Source organism: Hippocampus bargibanti, linkage group LG17 (genome assembly GCF_051943395.1).
Source record: "Hippocampus bargibanti isolate YZ-2025 linkage group LG17, ASM5194339v1, whole genome shotgun sequence".
Classification (NCBI taxonomy): domain Eukaryota; kingdom Metazoa; phylum Chordata; class Actinopteri; order Syngnathiformes; family Syngnathidae; genus Hippocampus; species Hippocampus bargibanti.
In genome coordinates this window covers 1,562,254-1,584,177 of record NC_142750.1, presented here as the reverse complement: position 1 = coordinate 1,584,177, position 21,924 = coordinate 1,562,254, and the positions used below count along the sequence as shown (strand labels likewise).

The 21,924-nt window shown below is 42.3% G+C and overlaps 2 protein-coding genes across 5 annotated transcripts; one reads left to right on the top strand and one right to left on the bottom strand.

Annotated features, from left to right (window-relative positions):
- Window positions 1-357: 357 nt before the first annotated feature.
- rabep2 (rabaptin, RAB GTPase binding effector protein 2) lies at window positions 358-10,300 on the top strand. 4 transcript variants are annotated; one of them, XM_089018247.1, is made up of 12 exons: window positions 358-543; window positions 2,239-2,391; window positions 3,297-3,367; window positions 3,466-3,804; window positions 4,779-4,874; window positions 4,961-5,059; window positions 5,194-5,268; window positions 6,134-6,212; window positions 6,339-6,350; window positions 7,573-7,727; window positions 8,541-8,657; window positions 9,455-10,300. In XM_089018247.1, exons 1-12 carry the CDS (start codon window positions 498-500, stop codon window positions 9,557-9,559), a joined length of 1,347 nt encoding a protein of 448 aa, XP_088874373.1. In that variant the 5' UTR covers window positions 358-497; the 3' UTR covers window positions 9,560-10,300. The 4 variants fall into 4 exon arrangements, with proteins under 4 accessions (XP_088874373.1, XP_088874372.1, XP_088874371.1 ...); XM_089018246.1 differs by having other exon boundaries at window positions 6,131-6,212; XM_089018245.1 differs by having other exon boundaries at window positions 5,194-5,307.
- Window positions 10,301-10,404: 104 nt separating this feature from the next.
- On the bottom strand, window positions 10,405-21,555 carry atp2a1 (ATPase sarcoplasmic/endoplasmic reticulum Ca2+ transporting 1). Its single transcript, XM_089018243.1, has 25 exons — window positions 21,398-21,555; window positions 21,146-21,303; window positions 19,823-19,840; window positions 19,255-19,337; window positions 17,065-17,169; window positions 16,166-16,304; window positions 15,982-16,062; window positions 15,815-15,900; window positions 15,581-15,736; window positions 15,372-15,513; window positions 14,978-15,144; window positions 14,742-14,830; window positions 14,571-14,673; window positions 14,361-14,492; window positions 14,149-14,274; window positions 13,857-14,075; window positions 13,317-13,428; window positions 13,017-13,240; window positions 12,702-12,922; window positions 12,347-12,549; window positions 12,002-12,087; window positions 11,781-11,914; window positions 11,328-11,445; window positions 11,119-11,236; window positions 10,405-10,666 (listed from the first exon to the last, which is right to left on the bottom strand). Exons 2-25 carry the CDS (start codon window positions 21,261-21,263, stop codon window positions 10,656-10,658), a joined length of 2,991 nt encoding a protein of 996 aa, XP_088874369.1. The 5' UTR covers window positions 21,264-21,303; window positions 21,398-21,555; the 3' UTR covers window positions 10,405-10,655.
- Between the last annotated feature and the right edge of the window lie 369 nt (window positions 21,556-21,924).

The window sequence follows — 21,924 nt, the reverse complement described above, 5'->3', positions numbered from 1 at the left end:
TGAATTTTTTTTTTTTTGTTTTTTCATGCTTGTGTGTTGATAAAGCGTTTGTGGATTTTTTTTTTCCACTTTTAAATTATCCTGCGGGCCTGATCGAACCTCTTTGAGGGCCGGTTTTGGCCCGCGGGCCGTTATGTTAGACACCCCTGTTTTAGGCTTCATTAAAAAAAAATATATAATTCAAATGACAAAACTCGAAATATAATCGAGTGAAAAATGTGAAAATGTGATTCTATGCCCATGTCTTTATTTTTCTGTCTCCTTTGTGTTCAATTTTGTCATGGGGCAAATTTCAAGCAAAGGAATAGGGAGCACGGTGGACTCAGGAAGGAGGTTGACGCGATTTCCGCAGGCAGAAACCGGGGAAAGTTGTTTCCTGAAGTTAAAGCTGTACTTTAGTGATCATTTCCACTCTCCAGTCGTGCTGTTTGTTAAAACAATGTTTTGCGCAAGTTTATCGTCCGTATGGTTTTGCTTGTGACATTTTTTTTTTACCGATGGAGTTGTCTAATGAAAGGATGAGCTCAACGAGAGAAGAAACAGGTACCAAAAAAATACGACTTGGGATGTGGTACATGTACCGCATGTTAGCTGGGTTGATGTGAATCGATTGTTTTTTTAAGAACAAATGAACTTATCACTTGACTGTTTTGAAAACCTGTTGAAGCTGCGACTAACCTTATGATGTTAGCCGTTAGCGTCATTAGCTTACAGTACTGCACTTTACTTTTTTGCAATTGGTGTGTGAGCTCGGTTGGTTATTTTACTTCTTCGACATGATCGGCATATGAAATTGGTGTTGTAGTAATCATGAAAAAATATAGATCAGTTCTGCTTCCGATGGAGCCCGTTGGCTACCGGCTTATGACGTCATCGATCGTAAAGTTAGTCGCTAGCTTCTAGTGATGGGAATTCCGGCTCTTTTCAGAGAGGCGGTTGTTTTGGCTCGGCTCACTAAAAATATCCGGCTATTATAGCTCCCAAATGGCTCCTCAGTTTGTTTTTTGTTCCTTAAATTAACTAACTACCAAAAATCATGTAAAATTATGTGAAAAACAAATTACTCGTGTAAAAAAAATACACTATATCAAATATTTTTATGTGCACAGAGAGCATCCACTAACTTTCACTTTCCCTGTGGTTACTCTGGTCTGATTATCAGCTGTCACTAATTTGCTTTTCATATTAATAATGCTATCATACCAACTACTAAAAAAAATATAATAATTGAATAATAATAACAGCATAATGTGATAACATTTGTCCGCCTGTATACCCAAACGCCCCCCCCCCCCCCCTCTGCTGCGTGTGTCTGTAATTCCCCCCTCCGTCCTCTACCAATCACATGCGGCTTTAACCAAAGACTGGGGGCGGGGAATAGAGGTCAAAAAAATTTCCATTTCCAGCTCCTTGTTAGGAACCGGCTCTCTTCGTTCACGTCAGAGATCCGTCTCGTTCGCGAACGACACATCAGTACTAGCTTCGTTAGCCTATCAACTTTTACTCCGTTCTGAGTTGTAATATGACCAAACTCAGTCATTTTCCTTATTCGACGTGATCGTTATAACGAAATTAGTCTTGTCGTAATCATAAAAAATATATTATACACCAGTTCTGCTTCCGATTGAACTCGTTGGCCTTCGGTTTAGGACGTCATAGATCGTAAGTTTTCTCGCTAGCTTCGTTAGCCTATCAACTACTCCGTTCTGAGTTGTAATATTGTTTATTTTTTAGTAATAACTCAATATCGTTGCTCGTGTTCTTTCTTAAAGATACACATCGAGACATGTTTTAACTTGGCAGTAATATCACACTTCTACTAATACTAGCGAATACTATGTATAATACTACATATTCATATATAACAGCTGTGGACTGCAGAATCTGTATTTGTTGTGTTCTTATACAAATCTCAAAGACAAACTCTTTAATCCAACCACCGAAAAATATCTAAACATTTTGCAGACTTGCACATGATGTATGGATGTTTATTTTTTGTGCATTTTCACCCATTTTCAATCGCTTGGTTCATCAGCTCGGGAGGGTATGACACAGTCTTATTTCTCCATTTAAAAAGCATACATTCAGTTGTGTTACTCAATAGCCTTTTTTTATTTTTAACCATTTGGGTCTCTTCAACCCATCAAATCATTCTTGCTTGTATCCTTTGATTCCACCCTGTTTGACATGCACAAACAATTACAAAACATCAACACCTGTTTGTCATTTTCTTAAAAGCCATCCTTCAAGCCCAGCTGACGGAGTGTCGAGCGCAGGCTGAACACTGGCAGGGTGTGGCGACCATCTGTGAACTGAGCAAACGGGAGGAACTGGCAGAACTACAAAAACAATGTGATCAAGAAATCCAGTCCCTTCAGGAGGCTCTCAGGGGTCAGTGCGTGTTTACTTGTGATAAGCGGTGCAGAGTACATGCAGTCCAATTTTTGGACAGGGAAATAACTGCGTGCCAAAGTGATATGTTTACACTTAATATCTGCATCACGATTGCTCTCCACGTGTGGATCGAACAAAAGTTTGAGATTTTTTGAGGACCGCTCCCTGTTTTTAGGATTAGTGATACCGCGGTTTACGAACGCTTTAGCTAACAAACCTTTCGTCTTACGAACGTTAAATTCGCGAGAATATAATCTTGGCATACAAACTATTTTTCGGGAAACACACGGAGCGCCATAATGCGTGATGTGTCGTTCGCGAACGAGCCGTTTCTTGGAGCTCCTGAAATGGCAGCCTGCTTTTTTCCCCCTCTATTCCCCGCTCCCAGTCTTCGGTTAAAGCCGCACGTGATTGGTCAAGATCCGTGGTAGAGGAGGGACGGGACACACGAAGCAGTGAGCGGGGGTAGGGGTTACAGAAACAGAAACACGAAAGGGAGACAACAGAGCTCGAAACAAAAAACAAAAGTGATATCGACCAAAAGTGATATTGACCATCACAAAGGTAAATAAAACAACATTATTTTACAGTACAGTTGATTTCTTTAATTACAATACCATAGCACATTTATTATACATATAATAAGGTATATTGTGTGTAGTTTTAAGGCTTATTTAGTTGAAAATTATGTTTTATGGGGACCCCTGAACGGATTATTCTCATTTTAATGGTTTCCTATGGGAAATTATTTTTTGGAATACACACTTTTCGCCTTACACACACTTTCTGGGAAGCCATTAAGTTCATAAGCCAAGGTATCACTGTGTTTGGATTGGATTGGATTGGATATGCCTTTATTAGTCTCACAGTGGAGAAATTTACATTTCACGGTGTCTTTCCAGAGACGGCAGCGCAATACGAAGCCAGGATAGCCTGTCTACTTGAGGGGAGGAGAGCAAGTAGCCAGAATCAGGTTTGTGACTCATGATTTATTTAAGTTTACCACATTCAATTCAGAATCTATGAAAGGCTTTCTGATTCTGATTCAACGCCACCATTTATTGTCCTCAGGGAAGTGGAAAGAAGGACAAAATGGACGCCGACGCCACCAGCAATGATTTCCAGACTTCACCAGACAGATTGAGCTGCCAACCCATCGACGGTGAACTTCCACCGGATGGAGAAGCCTTGCCGATTCATAGCGACGGATATTTTTCACTTCGGAGCTACGACTCGGATTCGTTGTCCTCGTTCTCCGTCGATACTCCCTCCCTCCCGAGAAAGGTCCACGCTCAGGAAGACACGGACTCTCTGGTGTCAACAGGAACTCTGGTGCCGGAAGCCATTTACCTGCCACCTGCAGGTCACCGACTTGTCGCTCATAGTGACTGGGATGCTCTCAACGCTCAGGTGGGTTTTTTTAACCCTTCGTACAGTACAGTGATACCTTGGTTTACGAACCCCTTGTCTTACGAACTTTTTGGTTTACGAACGTTAAATTTTTGAACAATTTACCTTGGCATACGAACTATTTTTCGGGATACACACGGAGCTGCCACAATGAGTGATATGTCGTTCGCAAACGAGCCCGTTCTCCTAAAAGAAAATAGTAGCCGGCTTGTTTTGGTCCTCTGCTCAACGCCCCCAGTCGTCGATTATAGCCACGTGATTGGTCAAGAACGCAACAGTGAGGGGAGGTGGTTCAAACATTAACGAGACAGGCAGACGACACAGAGTGACAAAATGGATAGAAAACAGTGACATTTGGACTTGTTTCTACTTTGATAGTTCAAAAACAGAGTGTAGACTGCAAGGTTAAAATATCCCATCAATCAGGCTCCACAAATAACCCGCACAAGCCATCTGTGCACTTGATGCAAAAAAATTATCCACCCAGCTAAACAGAACACAGTTGAGGAACTAGGTAAAATTATCGCAGAGAAAGCACCTATAAGGGATCATCATTCCTCAAGATAGTGAAAGAAGAAGGCGACATTCCTCATCAAGTGTTTTAATGCTGATAAAACCGGCCACGCCATTCCATCAAGCCATCAACGACCATCACAAAGGTAAAAAAAAACACTTTATTATATGTGTAGTTTATTTCTTTCATTACAACACCATAGCACATTTATTATACATAAAATCAGGTATATTTTGTGTAGTTTTAAGGCTTAGAATGTAGAAAATTATGTTTTATGAGGACCTGGGAACGGATTATTCTCGTTTTAATGGTTTCCTATGGGAAATTAATTTTTGGGATACACACTTTTCGCCTTACACACTCTGTCTGGGAACCAATTAAGTTTGTAAGCCAAGGTATCACTGTACTCTGCGTGACTGCGCTATGCACATGCTATGGAAAAAAATTATGTTTGGGACAGTTGTCCGAGTTGAGAGGAGAGGTGAGTCAACTCTTGGAAGCCAAGGAGGAACTGGAGAAAGAATTGGACAAACAGACCAACCACACGCACAAACAGGTACAATTCAAAAAGCCAGACGTACGACATCTGCATCGTCAGGATGCTAATGCTAATGTAGCGATGCTATTTCTGTGTATGTTCAGGTATCGTTGCTCCAGTCTCAGGTGCAATCTTCAGAGGGCCTTCTTCAGGAATTACAGAACTCCCTCAGCCGCTCCCAAACTACAGTCCAGAGTCGACTGGTCAGTGGCAATATTTTAATAATAATAATAATAATAAGAAGAAGAAGAATGGGTCTTTCCAACCCCGACTTTGGGCGTCGCCATGTTATATGTGTTCTCAAGCACACGCGTGTTCTGTTTGTGTGTGAATCCAGACGGAGCTGTCGCTATCCCAGAGAAAAGTCTGCTCTGAGCTATCCAGGCTGAAAGGAGACACGGTTGAGGATGAGGTAACGGACTCCACCTCAGCGCTTCTGGCGTCACGGCAGGTGCCGTATTGCTATTTATATAAAAAAAAAAAAAAAAAAAAAAGCCAAATCTCCCGGTTTCCCCAAAAAATGTTATTATTATTATTTTTGTTGCCGCTCTCTATTTTTCAACATTTTATGACAATACCATTCGCCCCGATTTGGAAAGTGACAGAATTATGAATAGCCTCAATCTCTGTCATTTTCTGCCAGTGCTCAAAAAAAGGTGGTGGGCAGGGTGCGGAGGGTCCAGTAGCATTTTCTGCGCCTTTGTTTTGATTTTTAAAATTATCAATTTCATTTCTAAGCGCCTTTCAAAACTATCAAGGTCGCTTTACAATCACAGGAAAAGTTTTTCTGTGGGTGAGCAGCGGCAGCCACACGCGCCGGCGTTCACTCAACCCGGATGTAATTCAAATGGATAGAAAGTTAGCTAGCTATCTCATAAGGAGCTGCTTCTCCAGCAAGCGCGGTTTTTACAGTGTGCAAGTCTTCAAGAGTGGGTAGGGTGAAAAAAAATCAATTATACGGACAGTTCATTTGAAAATGTAAAAAACAAAATACATTTTAATACGAATTGAATGTATAAAAAAAAACAATGAAAAGATTTTTCTGTTTTATTGATTCTAATTGACACTTTTGTAACGCTCACATTATTTTAACACCCACCACAGAGTCGCCAGTATGAAAATCTCCCGATTTATGATTTCTAAACTTAAAACGTATGGATTTTATTTAATATCTCATTTTGACGGTAGACCGACCGTTCATCATACAGTAAAGCACTTGACGCCATTTTTGTCAATCGTGTGGAGAGTTGACTGTGATACTGTCGTCTGACCAGCAGGCGGCGCACTGTGAGGAGCGCCTTCGTATTGAGATCGTCAACCTGAGGGAACAGCTTGACATCCGAGCAGAGGAGAATGGTCTGCAGTAGGATCTGTTTTGTGTGTGTGTGTGTGCTTTGTGGCTATTATATACTTGACTGATATATTTTTTCATCTTTATTTTCTTCTTTTAAACCGGCTGGCTCATCCGTGGAACCACCTCAGAAGTTCTAGAAGGTGAGCACATGAAGCCAATCATAAGATTTCTTACAAATAGGATTTTTTTCCCCCCTTGAAAGCCATACCTGTCGACTTATACTTTTTCCTCATATTTGTTTCTGCAATTTACAGTTTATTATGGTGTCACAGGTCAATATACTGTATGTATGTAGTATTCTCTCCAGTTGTACATGTACTTATACAAACCTTAAACATATTTATATAAACATTAAACATACTTATATAAGCCTTCAACATACAGGCTAGCTATCTAGCTAATAATCAAAGTAAAATAATAATAATAATAATAATACATTTCATTTCTAAGCGCCTTTCAAAACTCTCAAGGCTAACTGTCTATTACCTTGCTAGCTAGCTTTCTATCTATTTGAGTGAACGGTGGCGCGTGTGGCTGCCGCTGCTCACCCGCAGAAAAACGTATCCTGTGAATGTAAAGTGACCTTGAGAGTTTTGAAAGGCGCTTAGAAATGAAATGTATTATTATTATTATCATTTGCCAGCTCTTTGCTATCTATTGGCTATCTAGCTAGCTATCCACTATCTAGCTGGCTGGTTATCTAGCTGGTTTGCTAGCTAGCTAGTTATCTGTTGGCTATCGATTAGCTAGCTGGCTTTCAGAATGAGAAAACCTTTATTCCTCCCACAATGGGGAAATTCGCAGTCCACAGCAGCAATTTGAAAGGGGATGGGATGGGGTGGGGGGGGGGGTTCATTTTCAAGCACCTTTCAAAACTCTCAAGGTCACTTTACAGTCACAGGATAAGTTTTTCTGTGTATGAGCAGCGGCAGCCACACGCGCCAGCATTCACTCAACCTGAAAGTAACTCAAATAGATAGAAAGCTAGCTAGCGAGATAATATATAGCTAGCTAGATAAATAGCTAGCCAGATAGATAGCAAATATATAGCAAATCAGTGGTCACGGCAAACCAACAAAAGTAATCCTCAATCGTATATACCTATTTTTTTTTTAATCGCTGCGTACCATCGGATTAATAAAAATGATAATGTGGACATGCGCAATAAATGCATTTCCGCTTGTTTTAGCGTTTTTTTTTAAAAATCATTTCAAATAATGTACGGCGTACAAAAAAAAACTTTTATGCGGGCATTTGTAAGGGCACCTAATAGCCAAGATTGACAGGTATGCAAAGCCCCCTATATGAAACGCCACTTCCAAATGGAACTTTAGCGATGTGGTTTTTGCTTGTTTTCCACAGTGCAGTTTTCCAGTTTGAAAACGGAGACCGAGAGGATTCAAGCTCAGAAGGAGCAGTTTCATGACGAGCTGTCGGCCTGCCGCACTGAAGTCGAGGCCCTGCGGGTGGCGCTTTCTCATGTACAAGGCAACAACAAAGTGCTGGATAGCGAGAATGTGAGTCAGCTAGCGTTCAAGAAAAGCAATGGGCCCCGTCCAATTTCAATCATGAGTCATCACACATTTTCTAATACCATATTAAAGTGCATTTAAATAGATTTCAAATGATGTATAGATTATTGTTGTATGACAAATAATAAGGAAATAATGGATTTTTTAATTTTCCAAATATGAGGGGATTTTCTGCCTGTAATTCCACAGTTAAAACAATGAAAATATGTGACCGAGTTCCTTATTACAGTTTAAACTATCATAACCTTCTTAATTTTTGGAAAATCTTAACGAGTAAGGTACCATTGGAAAGCTTTTGAAATTCTAAACAAGAACAGAAAACACAAGAAAAGATTCAATCTATAAATTAGCAAATATCAACAATCGAATGCAGGCAGATTTTCGTCAGAAATCCAAAATGGCTGTCACTGAATACTAGTAAAAAAAATTAGTTATGGAGAAAAATATATATTCTACCACTTCTATGAGTTATAAAAATACAACTTACTCACCTTTATAAACTGTAGTGTTAGCAAAAAGAGCGTAAACTTAAATTTTTCCCCGTTTCTCGTTGTCATATTCGCAAATTTCAAGAACCAGCTTGGAAGGAAACGTGAAATACATCATCATAAGCTGCATATCTTGGAAAATCCCACGAAAAAACGATTACGTACTTCACAAAAATGCAATGATATACGACTGCCAGTACAGAGTGCGCTCGGTTCACTGGACGGAAACAATCGCGGTGGAATATGGGTCACTGTAGCGTACCTATTTTATTGTTATTACATTGTTCATTTCTCCGGTCTGGCTTGGCAGGAGGCCTTACATCAGCAATGTCTGGAACTGCGCAGCCAAGTGATCAGCATGCGCACTCAGGTCGACACCAGTCAGACTGTCCAGAGAGACTTTGTTGAGCTCTCTCAATCACTGCAGGTGAGAAGCGGAGCTCCGATGGGCAACTTAAATAATAATAATAATAATAATAATAATAATACATTTAATTTCTAAGCGCCTTTCAAAACTCTCAAGGACACTTTATAGTCATGGGATTTTTTTGTGCGGGTGAGCAGCGGCAGCCATTCGCGCCAGCGTTTACTCGGATGTAACACAGCAGCAAAGTTATGAAAGGAAGAGGAAAGAAAGGAAACATAAAATAAATAACAAATAATATGACAACACAAAGACACAGAGAGTCGTTCATTCTTTAGCATCTTCTTTGTGACATGAAGCAGGTCTAGAGGAAAGAGGAGAGGATCAAAGCATTCTTTTCAGCAGTGGATCAGGGAATTTTTTTTATCGTGTATATTTTTTATTGTATATATAATAATAATAATAATAATACTGTATGTATATTTTACTGTATATTTTTATCATATACAGACTTTATATAGTATATATATTTTATAGTATATAAATACAAATATTTTTATAGTATATTTTTATAGAATATATATATATTTTGTTAATCACACATATATATATATATATATATATATATATATATATATATATATATATATATATATATAAATTTTTTTTATAGTATATTTTTTGAAGTATATTTTTATAGAATATACATTTTTTGTTAAACGTATATACTTTTTTTTTTTATTCTATTTTATGTTTCTTTATCATATATTTATAATAAATACATATTGTACATATATTTTTTTAATCGTATATATTTTTATCATATACTGTATAACCATGACCTTTCGCACTCCTCCCAGGTGAAACTGGAGTTAATACGGCAAGCCGAGTCCTTTGAACAAGTCAGAGAGATCCTGGAGGAAGGAATCAGCGAAGGCGATTCGTCGCCCGCCGACGCCTCCTGAATTCGCCGCCGCCGCAGACGGAAAGCAGAGACCAAGCTAAACCAATGGACCAATTACCCTCAAGTAAGAACAGCCATGTTAGGACAGACAACGTTTTGAAATAACCAAGAGAAATATGCCTGTTGCTGTTCACAAGTGACCGTTTAGTGACCGCAGTGGAAACGCAGCCTCAAAAAAAAAACCAGGAAAAATGGGCACACATTTTTATATCGTTGCTGTCCCGTGAAGAAAAAAACTAGTGTCCATTTTTGTCATAAAATATGAACGCATATTTTTTTTCACACAGCAGTGACACCCCCTGCAAGAAAAAACAAATTCGGGAATGACGCTCCACGTCATCCTTTTCGATTCCCGAATAAATTCAGAAATGGCAGCGAATGAGTTAAACGAGGGAGTTCATATCATGTTTTGGTATGTAAACATTTTGTAACCCTGTGGCCTCTTTGGAAAGAGGACACAATGCAATAACGGTTAAGGAAGTGATAACTACATTTACGGACGTGTCCGAGTCATGTGTGTTTCTTAAATATTCTTTATTTGTGTCATGGTGCAGTATTTTTTAAATATACCTTCAAAATTTAACACGCCGTCTAATCACATGACATGACCTGATCCGCAAAGACCATAACGTCAGATACATATCATTTTTGTTTGTCCAAAACATCATGATGACAATGAAATATAATCCACAACCTAACCGGGTATCTTTAGCAAGCAATAAACCTTACTCATGAACTTTTACATAGTCTACCTTGTCTGTCTGTTTTCTTACCAATCCCCATAACACTTCAAATATTCCGAAGATTGAAAATACAGGAAAAGTCAACAAAGCAATCCAATATTCTTTTAAATATCTTTATTCTTTAAGAATAGAACACTGTATAATTATCATAATAAACGCCAACCTATATATTAATTTCAGTTCATACGCGAGGGTGAGGGGGGGGGGCATTTTACAGCTTGGTGTATTTCGGGATAACTTCAATCAGATCCCATCAAGTGAGAGTTGTGGTAGCATCTCTCATTCGCATTCGGTGGGAGCGCTCAGCCTCTTTTGTCCGCTCTGTGTTACTTCAAACGTTGGTGCACGTCGTCTTTAGACTTTCCCTGCATGGGCACAACAAAAGATCACTTTTAATACTTTTAATAGCCTGTTAGCTTTGTACCACTTGATGAATGACCTAATTCTGCGCCGAGAAAAATGAACTGCACCTTGTTCCAAGCAATAACCTTTCAGTGACATTTCAGTGGCGCAATTAAAAAGGCGGCGCCGTATGCAGGAAGCAGAGCCAAAAAATGCTGACTTTTATGCTAACATGAAACTTCATGTTAGACTTTTCAAGATGTGCACCATGCTAATAATCTACGAGCCGAGCCGAGGCAGGTTTACACTGGATTGTAAGAGGGGAAACAGTTAAGAGAGCATCCAAAGGGAGAAAAATGAATTGGCAAGCATGTGAAAGTGTTTAAGAACCGAGGAGCTCGATGTTAAGTGTTACCAAAAAATAAATAAATGAAATATCGAAAGACACAAGAACCGAAAAGAAATGTCAACCTACCCTCCAGATATGTGCGAGCCACAAACTTGAGGAGCTCATCGATGAGAATGACTGGGAAGGAAAGCTTCAATACGACAATCCACTGGTCCACGGTCAAATGAGTCAGCTTGAAAATCATCTACGGAAGACGCAAAAACAAGACGGCTTTGGTAAAGCGGGATCGTGAAAGCCACCGGGAGGAGACTGCAAAGGCCAATGAAGAGACTCACGGGCAGAGGGTCCACGTAGATGATCATGAAATGAAGGGACATGGAAAGGGTCATGGCAGCGACCAGCCAGATGTTGCTCCAAGGTGGCATGCGCATCAGGGATTGGTTCTCAGACAAGCTGGTGACAGAAAAGACGACGTGAGGTCACTAAAAGTTTGCTAAATTACAAATATGTAGAGCAGTGGTTCTTAATCTTGTTGGAGGCACCGAACCCCACTGGTTCATGCGCTCATTCACTGAACCCATCTTTCAATGACTGTGCCCACTAACTGCAGACTAGACTGAGGGGTGGACCTCTTCGGCGGAGGATCCACCGAACCCCCGAGACTGACTCACCGAACCCCTGAGACCGACTCACTGAACCCCTAAGACCGAGTCACCGAACCCCTAGGGTTCGATCCAACCTAGTTTAAGAACCACTGATGTAGAGGAACACAGTCTGGTTCGTCGCACCTATTTAGAGCGTTGCACATCTCGATGGTGACCAGCACAGAGAGAGCCATGGTCATCGGAGGAGATGCCTCAAACACATGACAGTGGATCCCGGCAAAGTCCTCATTGTCATCACTGCACTGCATGAAGTGCGACTAAAAACAAAACAAAGCATCAATTCGTAATCATGATCGTAAAGGAGAGGGTACAAATGGTTACCAATGCCGTAATGAAATGCTAACCAATTGATGGAAGGAGACCAATGGCCCGTCCTCGCAATACAGGAACCACCATGCAGCTGCGGCCACGGTTGCAGCGCCAACATAACCTGCAAAATATTCAACATTTTTTTTTTTTGGTGCGGAAAAACATCCGCTTAACCTTTTTAGTTTCTCTTTGCCGCATTGAGACTGAGGTGTTCCCATGGCAACAGAGAGAGATATGGCATGGATGGAGGCGGATTGGAAACCTGGTTGATAGACTAAGAATATGAGAAATCAGGCTGATATTTGAACGTTTTTAAGATACCGTTCTCTCAAATCAGTTTTAAATTGTGTTCAATCAACGGAAGCGCAACTATTTTGTACCTCCAATGGCCAGATATCTGAAGAACAGCCAACTAGAGATCAGGGGCTCCTTGGGCGATCGAGGAGCTTTGCCCATAATGTCGAGGTCTGGAGGGTTAAAGCCCAAAGCGGTGGCGGGAAGCCCGTCCGTCACAAGGTTGACCCAGAGCAACTGAACTGGGATCAGGGCCTCGGGCAGACCCAAGGCTGCCGTCAGAAAGATGCTGAAAAATATGGAAAGGTTTAGTTTTGGCGCTCTATATCTTGCCTAAGTACAAATGACATTTCGTGCTTTAGGGTTAGCTTACTGCTATTTGAGCTTAGCTCCAAAACAAAGTGATTATCTGGTCAATGATGGCGGTCATCTAGTACTTACCAGACCACCTCACCCACATTGGAAGAAATGAGGTAGCGGATGAACTGCTTCATGTTGTTGTAAATCGCTCTGCCTTCCTCGACAGCAGATACGATGGAAGAAAAGTTGTCATCAGCCAGGACCATCTCAGAGGCTGACTTGGCAACTGCAGTGCCAGAGCCCATGGCGATGCCAATCTCCGCCTTCTTCAAGGCGGGGGCATCGTTCACTCCGTCTCCGGTCTAAGTTCATGATGGTATGAAGGTTGTCGGTGGGAAATTGACCAATGGGAAAGCGTGCGCCCGCGTCACGTTCGACCAAAGTTCGTCTCCTCACCATGGCAGTGATCTCATCAAATCCTTGGAGGAACTCAACAATTTTCGATTTGTGGGACGGTTCCACCCTGGCAAAGCAACAAGCCTTACGGACTGCGTTCTTCTGGTCATAAGAAGACAGGTCATCAAACTCACGACCGGTGAAGGCCTTGCTGGTGACGTCCTCGTCTTCTGAGAAGATGCCAATGCGGCGACAAATGGCCACTGCCGTGCCCTTGTTGTCACCTGAGGAAACCAAAGCTCAACGACTGACCTTGTCTTTTCTTCACGTCTCAAGTTGAGCTCGCTGCCGACTACTGACCGGTGATCATAATGACGCGAATGCCGGCGGCTCTGCACAGCTCGATGGAGCTCATGACTTCCTTACGTGGAGGGTCGAGCATACCAACACACCCCACAAAGGTCAAGTCAGTCTGAGGGCGAAAAGAAAGTTTCGGTGACTTCTTGCGGTACAGTGGGGTCTAGAATGAGTACCTTATCTATGCTTTAAAGTCGATGAAAAGGTTTCTTCAGCCGTCATCTGTACTAATTTGATGGTGTCGGACGTTTCGCTTCCCATCCAACGTCCGACACCTTCAAAGAAGTACAGATGACGGCTGAAGAAACCTTTTCATCGATGGACCACTCCTGTTTGACTGAGAGCTTACACAGACGTATGCTTAAAAGCAATACTGGACTCTGGATTGATGACTACATTGTAAATTTAGATACTTCACGGTTCTTCACGTATAAAAGATAGAAATTAGGTCATGTCTGCAACCCTGAAACAGGCCAATAACATCCCTGAAGACCGGCCACTTTTCACCTGAGCTTACATCGTCGTGATGGGGCCTTCACTCACCTCATATTCTGCAAACCTGGTGGAGTCCTCCAGGTTCATCGCCTCCTTCCTTAGAGGAGAGTCGCAGGTGGCCAGTGCCAGACAACGGAGGGTATCTCGCCCTGTTCCCCACTCCTTGATTACTGACATGATGTGATCTTTGACCGGCCCGGTCAAGGGAAGACGATTGGTACCCACGCGAACGTATGAACAACGCTCAATCACACCTTCAGGGGCACCCTGGTGAGACATTTCAAACGTCACATCGTTTAGCTGCATCTTTCAAGTTTCTGTATATGACCACGTCACTCACTTTAACAAACATCTTATTTCCCACGGGGCCTTTTCCGGACTTTGCTGGAGAACAGTAGACTGACATTGACTTTCTGTCTCTGGAAAACTCCAGCGTGAACTCCTTCTTCATCAACTGCTTGATCACCTGTTGGAGAAAAGCCCAAAATGAAAATATTATTCGCCTCATGACAGATCAAAGACGTTTTTTTTTTTTTTTTTTGTGGGACTTACACTGCAGCAAGCGTTGGCTCGTTCCACCCTGGATAGGCTGCGCACTTCTGTGTTGAACACGTTCATCTTCTCTACCAAACAGCTAAGAGCGGTTTCGGTGGCCTCGCCCACTTTTTCGTAAATTCCCTTGGACTGTGAACGAGAATGATCATTTCAGTTGATTGGATTTGCAAATTCATGGATACCCGATCTGTGTCGCAGTCCACCAACCTCGTTGTAGTCAAGCGAGGAGTCGTTGCAAAGGGCGCAAATGGTGGCCAACTCAACCAGTCCATCATACTGACCGCATTTTACGCTCATCCCTCTCCTTGTCCTACAAAGACATTTTTTTTAAATGTCACTTTGCACGATTCATTTCGTCCAGTGTGTTTCCATACTTACACTTCTCCCTCAGGTGTGTACTTGGAGCCCGAGATGTCAAATTGACCAAGCGTGACATTCTCATCATCCACTTTATCGATAATGAACATCTGCGAAGAAATGATTTTTATTCTTATTTTTTTTGCTTCAACTATTGCTCTACTCAAAGCTTTATACCAAAGGTGTCAAACGTGGCCCTCGGCAAAAAATGACTTTGACACCCCTGCTGTACGGGAAGGTGACGTGTTTAAACCTACCTTCGTCACACACATCTGATTGGTAGTGAGGGTCCCTGTTTTGTCCGAGCAGATGACTGAGGTGCACCCTAGGGTCTCGACAGAGGGAAGGCTCCTGACAATGGCATTCTTCTTGGCCATGCGCCGTGTTCCCAGAGCCAGGCAGGTGGTGATGACGGCGGGCAGACCTGAGATGGTTTAGAAGTATCTCGAGTATTCATCTCGGATTTGGAGCTATAAGCTGTTGTTTTGCAATCTTTCAATGTTGTATGTGTCCATTTGTAAAAGTCATAGCCCCTCTTGGGCATGTCATTGGTCACCAGTTTAAGGTATATATGTACAAGCTGTCCAAGTAAGTTGAATTTTAGATATGATAAATTTTCATAGTCGGGTCAATGAAACTCCTGGGCTTTACCTTCAGGTATGGCAGCAACAGCTAAAGCGACAGCAATCTTGAAATAGTAGATCGCACCGCGGAACCATGAACCACCATGAACCGGGTCATTAAAATGTCCAATGTTGATCATCCACACCGCCACACAGATGAGGGAGATGACCTGGAGAAGACAGAGTAGGACTAGAAGGCTCAGACATTGTCTTTTGGAAATAGTCTTTGGGTCCTACCTTGGAGAGCTGCTCTCCGAACTCGTCAAGTTTCTGCTGAAGAGGGGTCTTCTCTTGCTCGGTGGCAGCCATCTGGTCACGAATCTTGCCGATCTCTGTGGAGACACCGGTTGCCACGGCGATGCCGGTGGCTTTTCCAGAAGCAATGTTGGTGCCCTAAGTGTTGGGTTTTAAGTTGAAGGACCCTATTTTGGAATTGATTCATGATGGAGCTATTAAGAATAAGACACTCACAGAGAACAACATGTTCTTTTTGTCCTGGTTGACGGCTCTTGGGTCCGGGACAGCATCTGTGTGCTTGATCACACTAACCGACTCACCTGGGAGGACACACGGAGTGACCGGGGTGTCAATCACACCTCCTTTTGCCAAAATCATGCCCATGGTTGGGAACAACCTACCCGTGAGAATGGACTGATCTACACGCAGAGTGGTAGATTTGATGGAGATGATCCTGATATCTGCGGGTACTTTGTCACCAACTATAAATGCGACAGAATGCGCAAAATGGCGCTGTTAGTCAAATCTAGGCTATCAGTCATAGGCAAAAAAAAATAAATGAACAGGTAGAGATGAGGAACCTACCGGAGACCTCCACCACATCACCAGGAACAATCTCCCTGGCCTTTATTCTCTGGACACTCTTCCTATCTGCCCGGTAGACCTTACCCATCTCAGGCTCGTATTCCTTCAGAGCCTCGATGGCGCTCTCTGCGTTACGCTCCTATGGAATAATAATAATAAAAAGGTCAATGGTTTTAGTTTGAAGGAGCCATTTGGACTGAATTTCAGGGCTTGTATGTTGGTAAACTCCAATCGGGAAATTGTTCTTCATGAATCCCAGTTGACACCAGGTACAGTATGGAGAAATCAGGAATCAGCAAATTATTTTTCACAACCACTGTCCATACAAGTCAATCGGGATTTGATACCCCACACCTCTCATTGCCTTCAAGTGTAAAGACCCCTCTCTCTCCATTCTCATACCCCCCCACCCCCATCAGTGAATAAACATTTGTGCATAGTTTCCAAATGACTGCCGCAGTATTGATGCCCCGTCAAACACCACATACAAAGATGATCATTCCTCTGTAGGTCTTTTAAGTTGAAGACTTATGGATCCACCATAAGTATCCAAGACTTATGGGTCCACCATAAGTCTTTCCGTGGCCTCCCTTCCAATCACCTCCCCCTTACACATCCACAATCTTAGCTTAACCTTTCGCCCCGGACCGCTTTGCTGACGCCATTCTGGTTTCATATGAACTTTAAGCTCTTTCCACGCCTTTGGAAGGAGCGCGGCACAAAGGACAAAAGGACTACGAACTGAACACACCGCTCGTATAATTTAGTACGTGCGAGCGGTTCTAAGAATACGAGTCTATTTAGGTGAGTGTAAAAGACGGCCTTCGGGAGGCAGGTATGTGTCCTTGAGACTGTAATTGTCCCCCCCCCCCTTTGGGTTTTTTGCGCGAGTCGCTGACCTGCCATACGCCAACGACGGCGTTGGCGATGAGGATGAGGAGGATGACAAAAGGCTCGACGAAGGCTGTGACCGTTTCTTCACCTTCCTCGAACCAAGCCAGGACCTGCGAGGAACAGAGTGATGTCAGTTTATGTGGAACATCTTTTGGTCTTCCCCGCCATTGACGGTCTGAAACAGCTCCCGCATTACTACACATGGCTCTGTTTTGGAATACCGGCATGTTGACATTGACACAGATTAGTCGCGGGCCAATGGAGCAAAGTCCTCAGACCTCTTTGGTTGAATCCAACGTTTTAGAGCAGTTCTTTGCATCCTATTGCTCTTTTGACGACCTTTCCGAAAATTCATCTCCACTTTCATCTGGCTTATCTTCACCTTATCTCTCTTTAAAGATAATAGATCTCCGAAAAATTCCTAGCCTGTCAGAACATTGTAGGGGCAGTACATCTGTGTAGGCTCTCGGTCATACGGACAGGAGTGGTCCATCGAGGATAAGGTTTCTTCAGCAGCCATCATCTGTACTTCTTTAAGGTTTCATTTAGACCGTGCTTACAACAGACTTCTTAGGTCGTTACCTCGGAAGCTTAATCATGCTAATGAGGTGACCAGAGCAGTGGGTTCGATCGAACCCTAGGGGCTCGGTGGATCCTCCGCCACAGAGGTCCACCCCTCAGTCTAGTCTGCAGTTAGTGGGCACACTCATTGGAAGAAGGGTTCGGTGAATGAGCATATGAAACTGGTGGGGTTCGGTGCCTCCAACAAGATTAAGAACCACTGTACCAGAGCTAATGGGGCAATCAGAGCCAGTCATAGAACATAATCAGACAGAACAAAAGAAATAATCCGATTAGCTTCAGTGAGTAGTCCCCTGCTCACCAAACATTAGAGCAGAGACCTATCAAAGAAGAGGTCTGGCACCGCCCCCTCTGTCCATTAGGCATATATAGTTACCAGCACAACTTTAGTTTGCTGACGAAGCTCTTCGAATGAGGAACGTAATATCCGACAACTTCAAAGAAATACAGATTGTCTAGGCTGTTCTATCGCATGAATCTATCGCTACCGTTTGTCATCGTAACAATGACGCTTATCGCAACCCAATCCCCCGCCGGGTGGCCTTCTGCATCTCAATCTCCTGCTGCTGGAGCTCACCCCTCGTTCCTTCCATCCCTGACCTTTGCCCATGGATACAGTTTCTCTTCCTGGGTTGAGAATGTCTTAAAATAAAGCTACGTACACACGCACGGTAGGGGTGCTCCCTTTTTCAGCCCGCCGTTCTCTTTCTCGCACGCATGCATACACACCATGCACACCATCTGGCCTTCTAAGGCCATCGTGACAGCTGTGTAGGCAAGTCAGAGGGCAAAGATGGGAGATTAAGACAACGTGTGTAGCCTCCTCTCCGCTAAACTGTTTTGAAGGGAAACCAAAGAGACCAGAGGAGACTTTCTTAGGCTCCGTACGAGGCAGTTGAGTTGTAGCTTCAGGCTAATTTTGTAGAGAAATTTTAACTTCAGGAACTTCATTTTTTATTATGATTGATTTTTTTGTCCCCCTTAAAGGACAACCGACACCTCCGGACAAAGATTCCACTGCATATAGCTGTATTTCAAGACTCACGTTGAATATTCAGGAAGTCTTGTTTTCGAGTCGATGATGATCCCCACGTGACGTCACGGAGGGAACGCCCCTGACCGACACAATGCATTTTGGGTATTTTTTTTTCGTCTGAAAACACTGTGTTGATGGTGAAATTAAAAAAAATTCTTTAATTGCAAACATTTATGCTTTCCTCTTCAGAACTCTTTGAATCATATTCATAACTGGATGAGTCACAAGAAAGCATCTTCTACGAATCTGAACTCTCTGAAGCCATTGTTTCGATTCTGGAGCAAGGCAGTGTGTGACTAATAGTGATGTCACGAACAAGGGGGCGGGACTTTCTGAATCTTCCCAGTTCCGAGCTCATTTTATGGCACTTTTGGGACTTATTGATGTTCTTCATTTGACTAAAAATATCAGCCTGCGTGTTTTGGCTATTTTAGATGCTATAAAACGTTTATGTGGTGTCAGTTAAGAAACAAAAAAAATGGTGTCGGTTGTCCTTTAATTCTATTTCAACGTGGCTAGCATGTCAAGATGTGTACTTTGGCTTTTACAAAGTGAAAAGGATAGTAGGCCAACTTACAAAAGAGATGCAAGCGGCTAGCAGTAAGATTCGGACCAACAGGTCCTCAAACTGTTCCACGACCAACTCCCAGATACTCTTCCCTAGAAGAAATAAACAACGTGACATGCAAATTAGGGATTGAAGTCATTCACAGACGAATCGAATATACTAGTTAAACCTTGAACTCAACCTATCGCGCATCACTCGTTTTGGTTCTCGATGTCTGCACTTGATCTGGCTAGTTACCAGCCAATCATAGCTTGTGAAAACTGCTCTGATCACGAGCTGCAATTGATAAGAGCATACTGGCCAGAGCTAGCACACTGTATCGGTAGCGAGCTGCATAAGCAAATATATTTTTGTGTCGATCTAATAGCGGTTTTGTCAACCCAAAATGGCCGAACGAGGAGAAGGATTTTGTTGGAGATTTAATGTTAAAGCCGTTTTCAAGATGGACTCATTAAGAAAGGTTGGTCAGTTATTTCCTGGCTAATGGTACCCTCTAGTGGACTTGTAGTAAATCACACCACACGAACCGAAATGTATGGCGTTAATAGTTGAAAATGGATGACAAAGTCAGACTCACCCTCCTCCGCTGGCAGTTCTGTGGGTGAAAAAAACAAAGGTTTGTGAGATTAGGCCCGCATTACTGCTTGTCAAATTTTTTTGTCATTCGTGCTGCATTAACTCATATGACTGTCCATTTTCAAGACATAATCTTAGTTTGAATAATCCTGCTACTGTTTATTGTCGTACAAGAGAAATGTATTGTTTGTGTTTGGTAAACAAAAAATGCTGTAAGGAAAATCAATTCAGTAAATTTTGATTAAAAAAAACATTTAGCTCTACAGTATGTATATGGTTGTCTACAGCATAAATGCATCGGCTCCTCATAGAGGATAAAGAATATGTGAATCTGAGTACTGATAAGAAATGTCTAACTCATTCACGAATTTATTCGGGAATTGAAAATATGATTTACAGCCCAAATTTAATCAGGTTTTGATTTTTCTTGTTTGGGTGCCGATAAAGCCTTGGCCGTGGTCTCTGGCAAGTTTTTTTACCTTCCACAAGAACGCAACATTTCCCTTTTTGTGCATGTTCGCACTTTGTTCCAGCTTCAGCTGTTGTTAAAGTGCTATATAAACGTATTTAGTACATTGTATTTTGGACAGTCGCCCCCATTTCAAGCTCATATAACTCCAGAACCATATCATTTAGGAATTAACATTTTTTTTCTATTGAAAGAAGAGAGCCTACGATTTTTTTACGCTGCATTGAAAATTTATGTAGTCGTTAAACTCAATAATCTGTGGGTCCTGGAATTTGAGTGACAAAAAATGACAAAAGCCCTGGCACTAGAGTAGATCCATTTTTGCAGATCGTGAATGAGTTAGTAAGCGGACCTCGAAAAAAAATTTGCATATCACATTTCAATTTAAAAATTTCAGCTCTACAATATGTAGATGGTTATAATAATAATAATAATATATTTGATTTATAATCAAAACTCTCAAGGACACTTTACAGTCACCTACAGTATAGCTTTATATCGACTCCTCACAGAGGATAAAGAATATGTGACTGTGATTACTATGATAAGAAATGTGTATGTCTTTAAATATCACGTCCTTCAAGTGTTATTAACAGTATTGTATACAATATATAAACAATTTCCCATTATGTTACGACTATTAGCATTAGGCTAGCGCACGAAGAGCATCTTTTTTGTTGTTTAATTCTCTAAAGTGCTTATGATTAGAGTTGAGTTGCCAACTAGCTTGAGGGCGTGTATGTAAACTTTGCGTTTCTGCTTCCGCCTCGGATAAGCAAAAAAGTGGGATAGCTCATGACCTTCCGTGACCTTTCGCTAAGCTCCGCTCATCCATCCATCTCACTCCCCCCTCACCGTTGTAGCCATACTTGTCCAGGTTCTTCTTGAACTGCTCAGGCGTTAGGCCTTTATCCTCGGTGACGCCGAAATAGGCCAGAACCTCCTGTGGCTCTTTAGTATGCGCGTTGTCCATCCCGGTTGAAGCGGAGAAGCTTCGGGGTCACCCAAAACACCTTTCAAAAAACATGCACACCCGCATAATTTAGCCATACTTACATTAGCTTATCTGAAAGCTAAAAAAAAAAAAAAAGAATGGAATTCACCCACCGCTTTCCTGGAGTTTAGCGCTAATGTAGCAAAAAAAGGGGTTAGTTAACGCAGCTCCACCCCCCTCCACGATCTGCGTTCACACTAACTAACTAACTAACTAACTAACTGGACCCCCCGCCCCCCGGCTCGCTTGCTCTCAATGAGATATTGCTCTCCTCCAGGAGCCCCCCCGAACTGACAAACTACGCTCACGCCGCTCCAAAGTTTTATACGTGTGGAAAAAGTTTCCTGATTGGCGTCCGCTCACTATGCGCTCAAAGCTTATTGGAGGAGAGCGCCACGAGGAGGGGGGGGGATGTACGGGTGGATACGGGGAGGGGGCAGAGGGCAACAACTGCAGAGGGTGTCCACGCTGGAAATAAGATGTGTAAAAGAGACTACCATCAAGGGGGTGACACTTTGTGAATGAGAGCTAGGGGACACAAACCGATAGGCGTGCCTATTAGCTTTGTCTATTAGCATCCACATTCACGCTCATTCACTCATTAACGCAAATGTGAAATACGATGCAAAATACAGGAGAT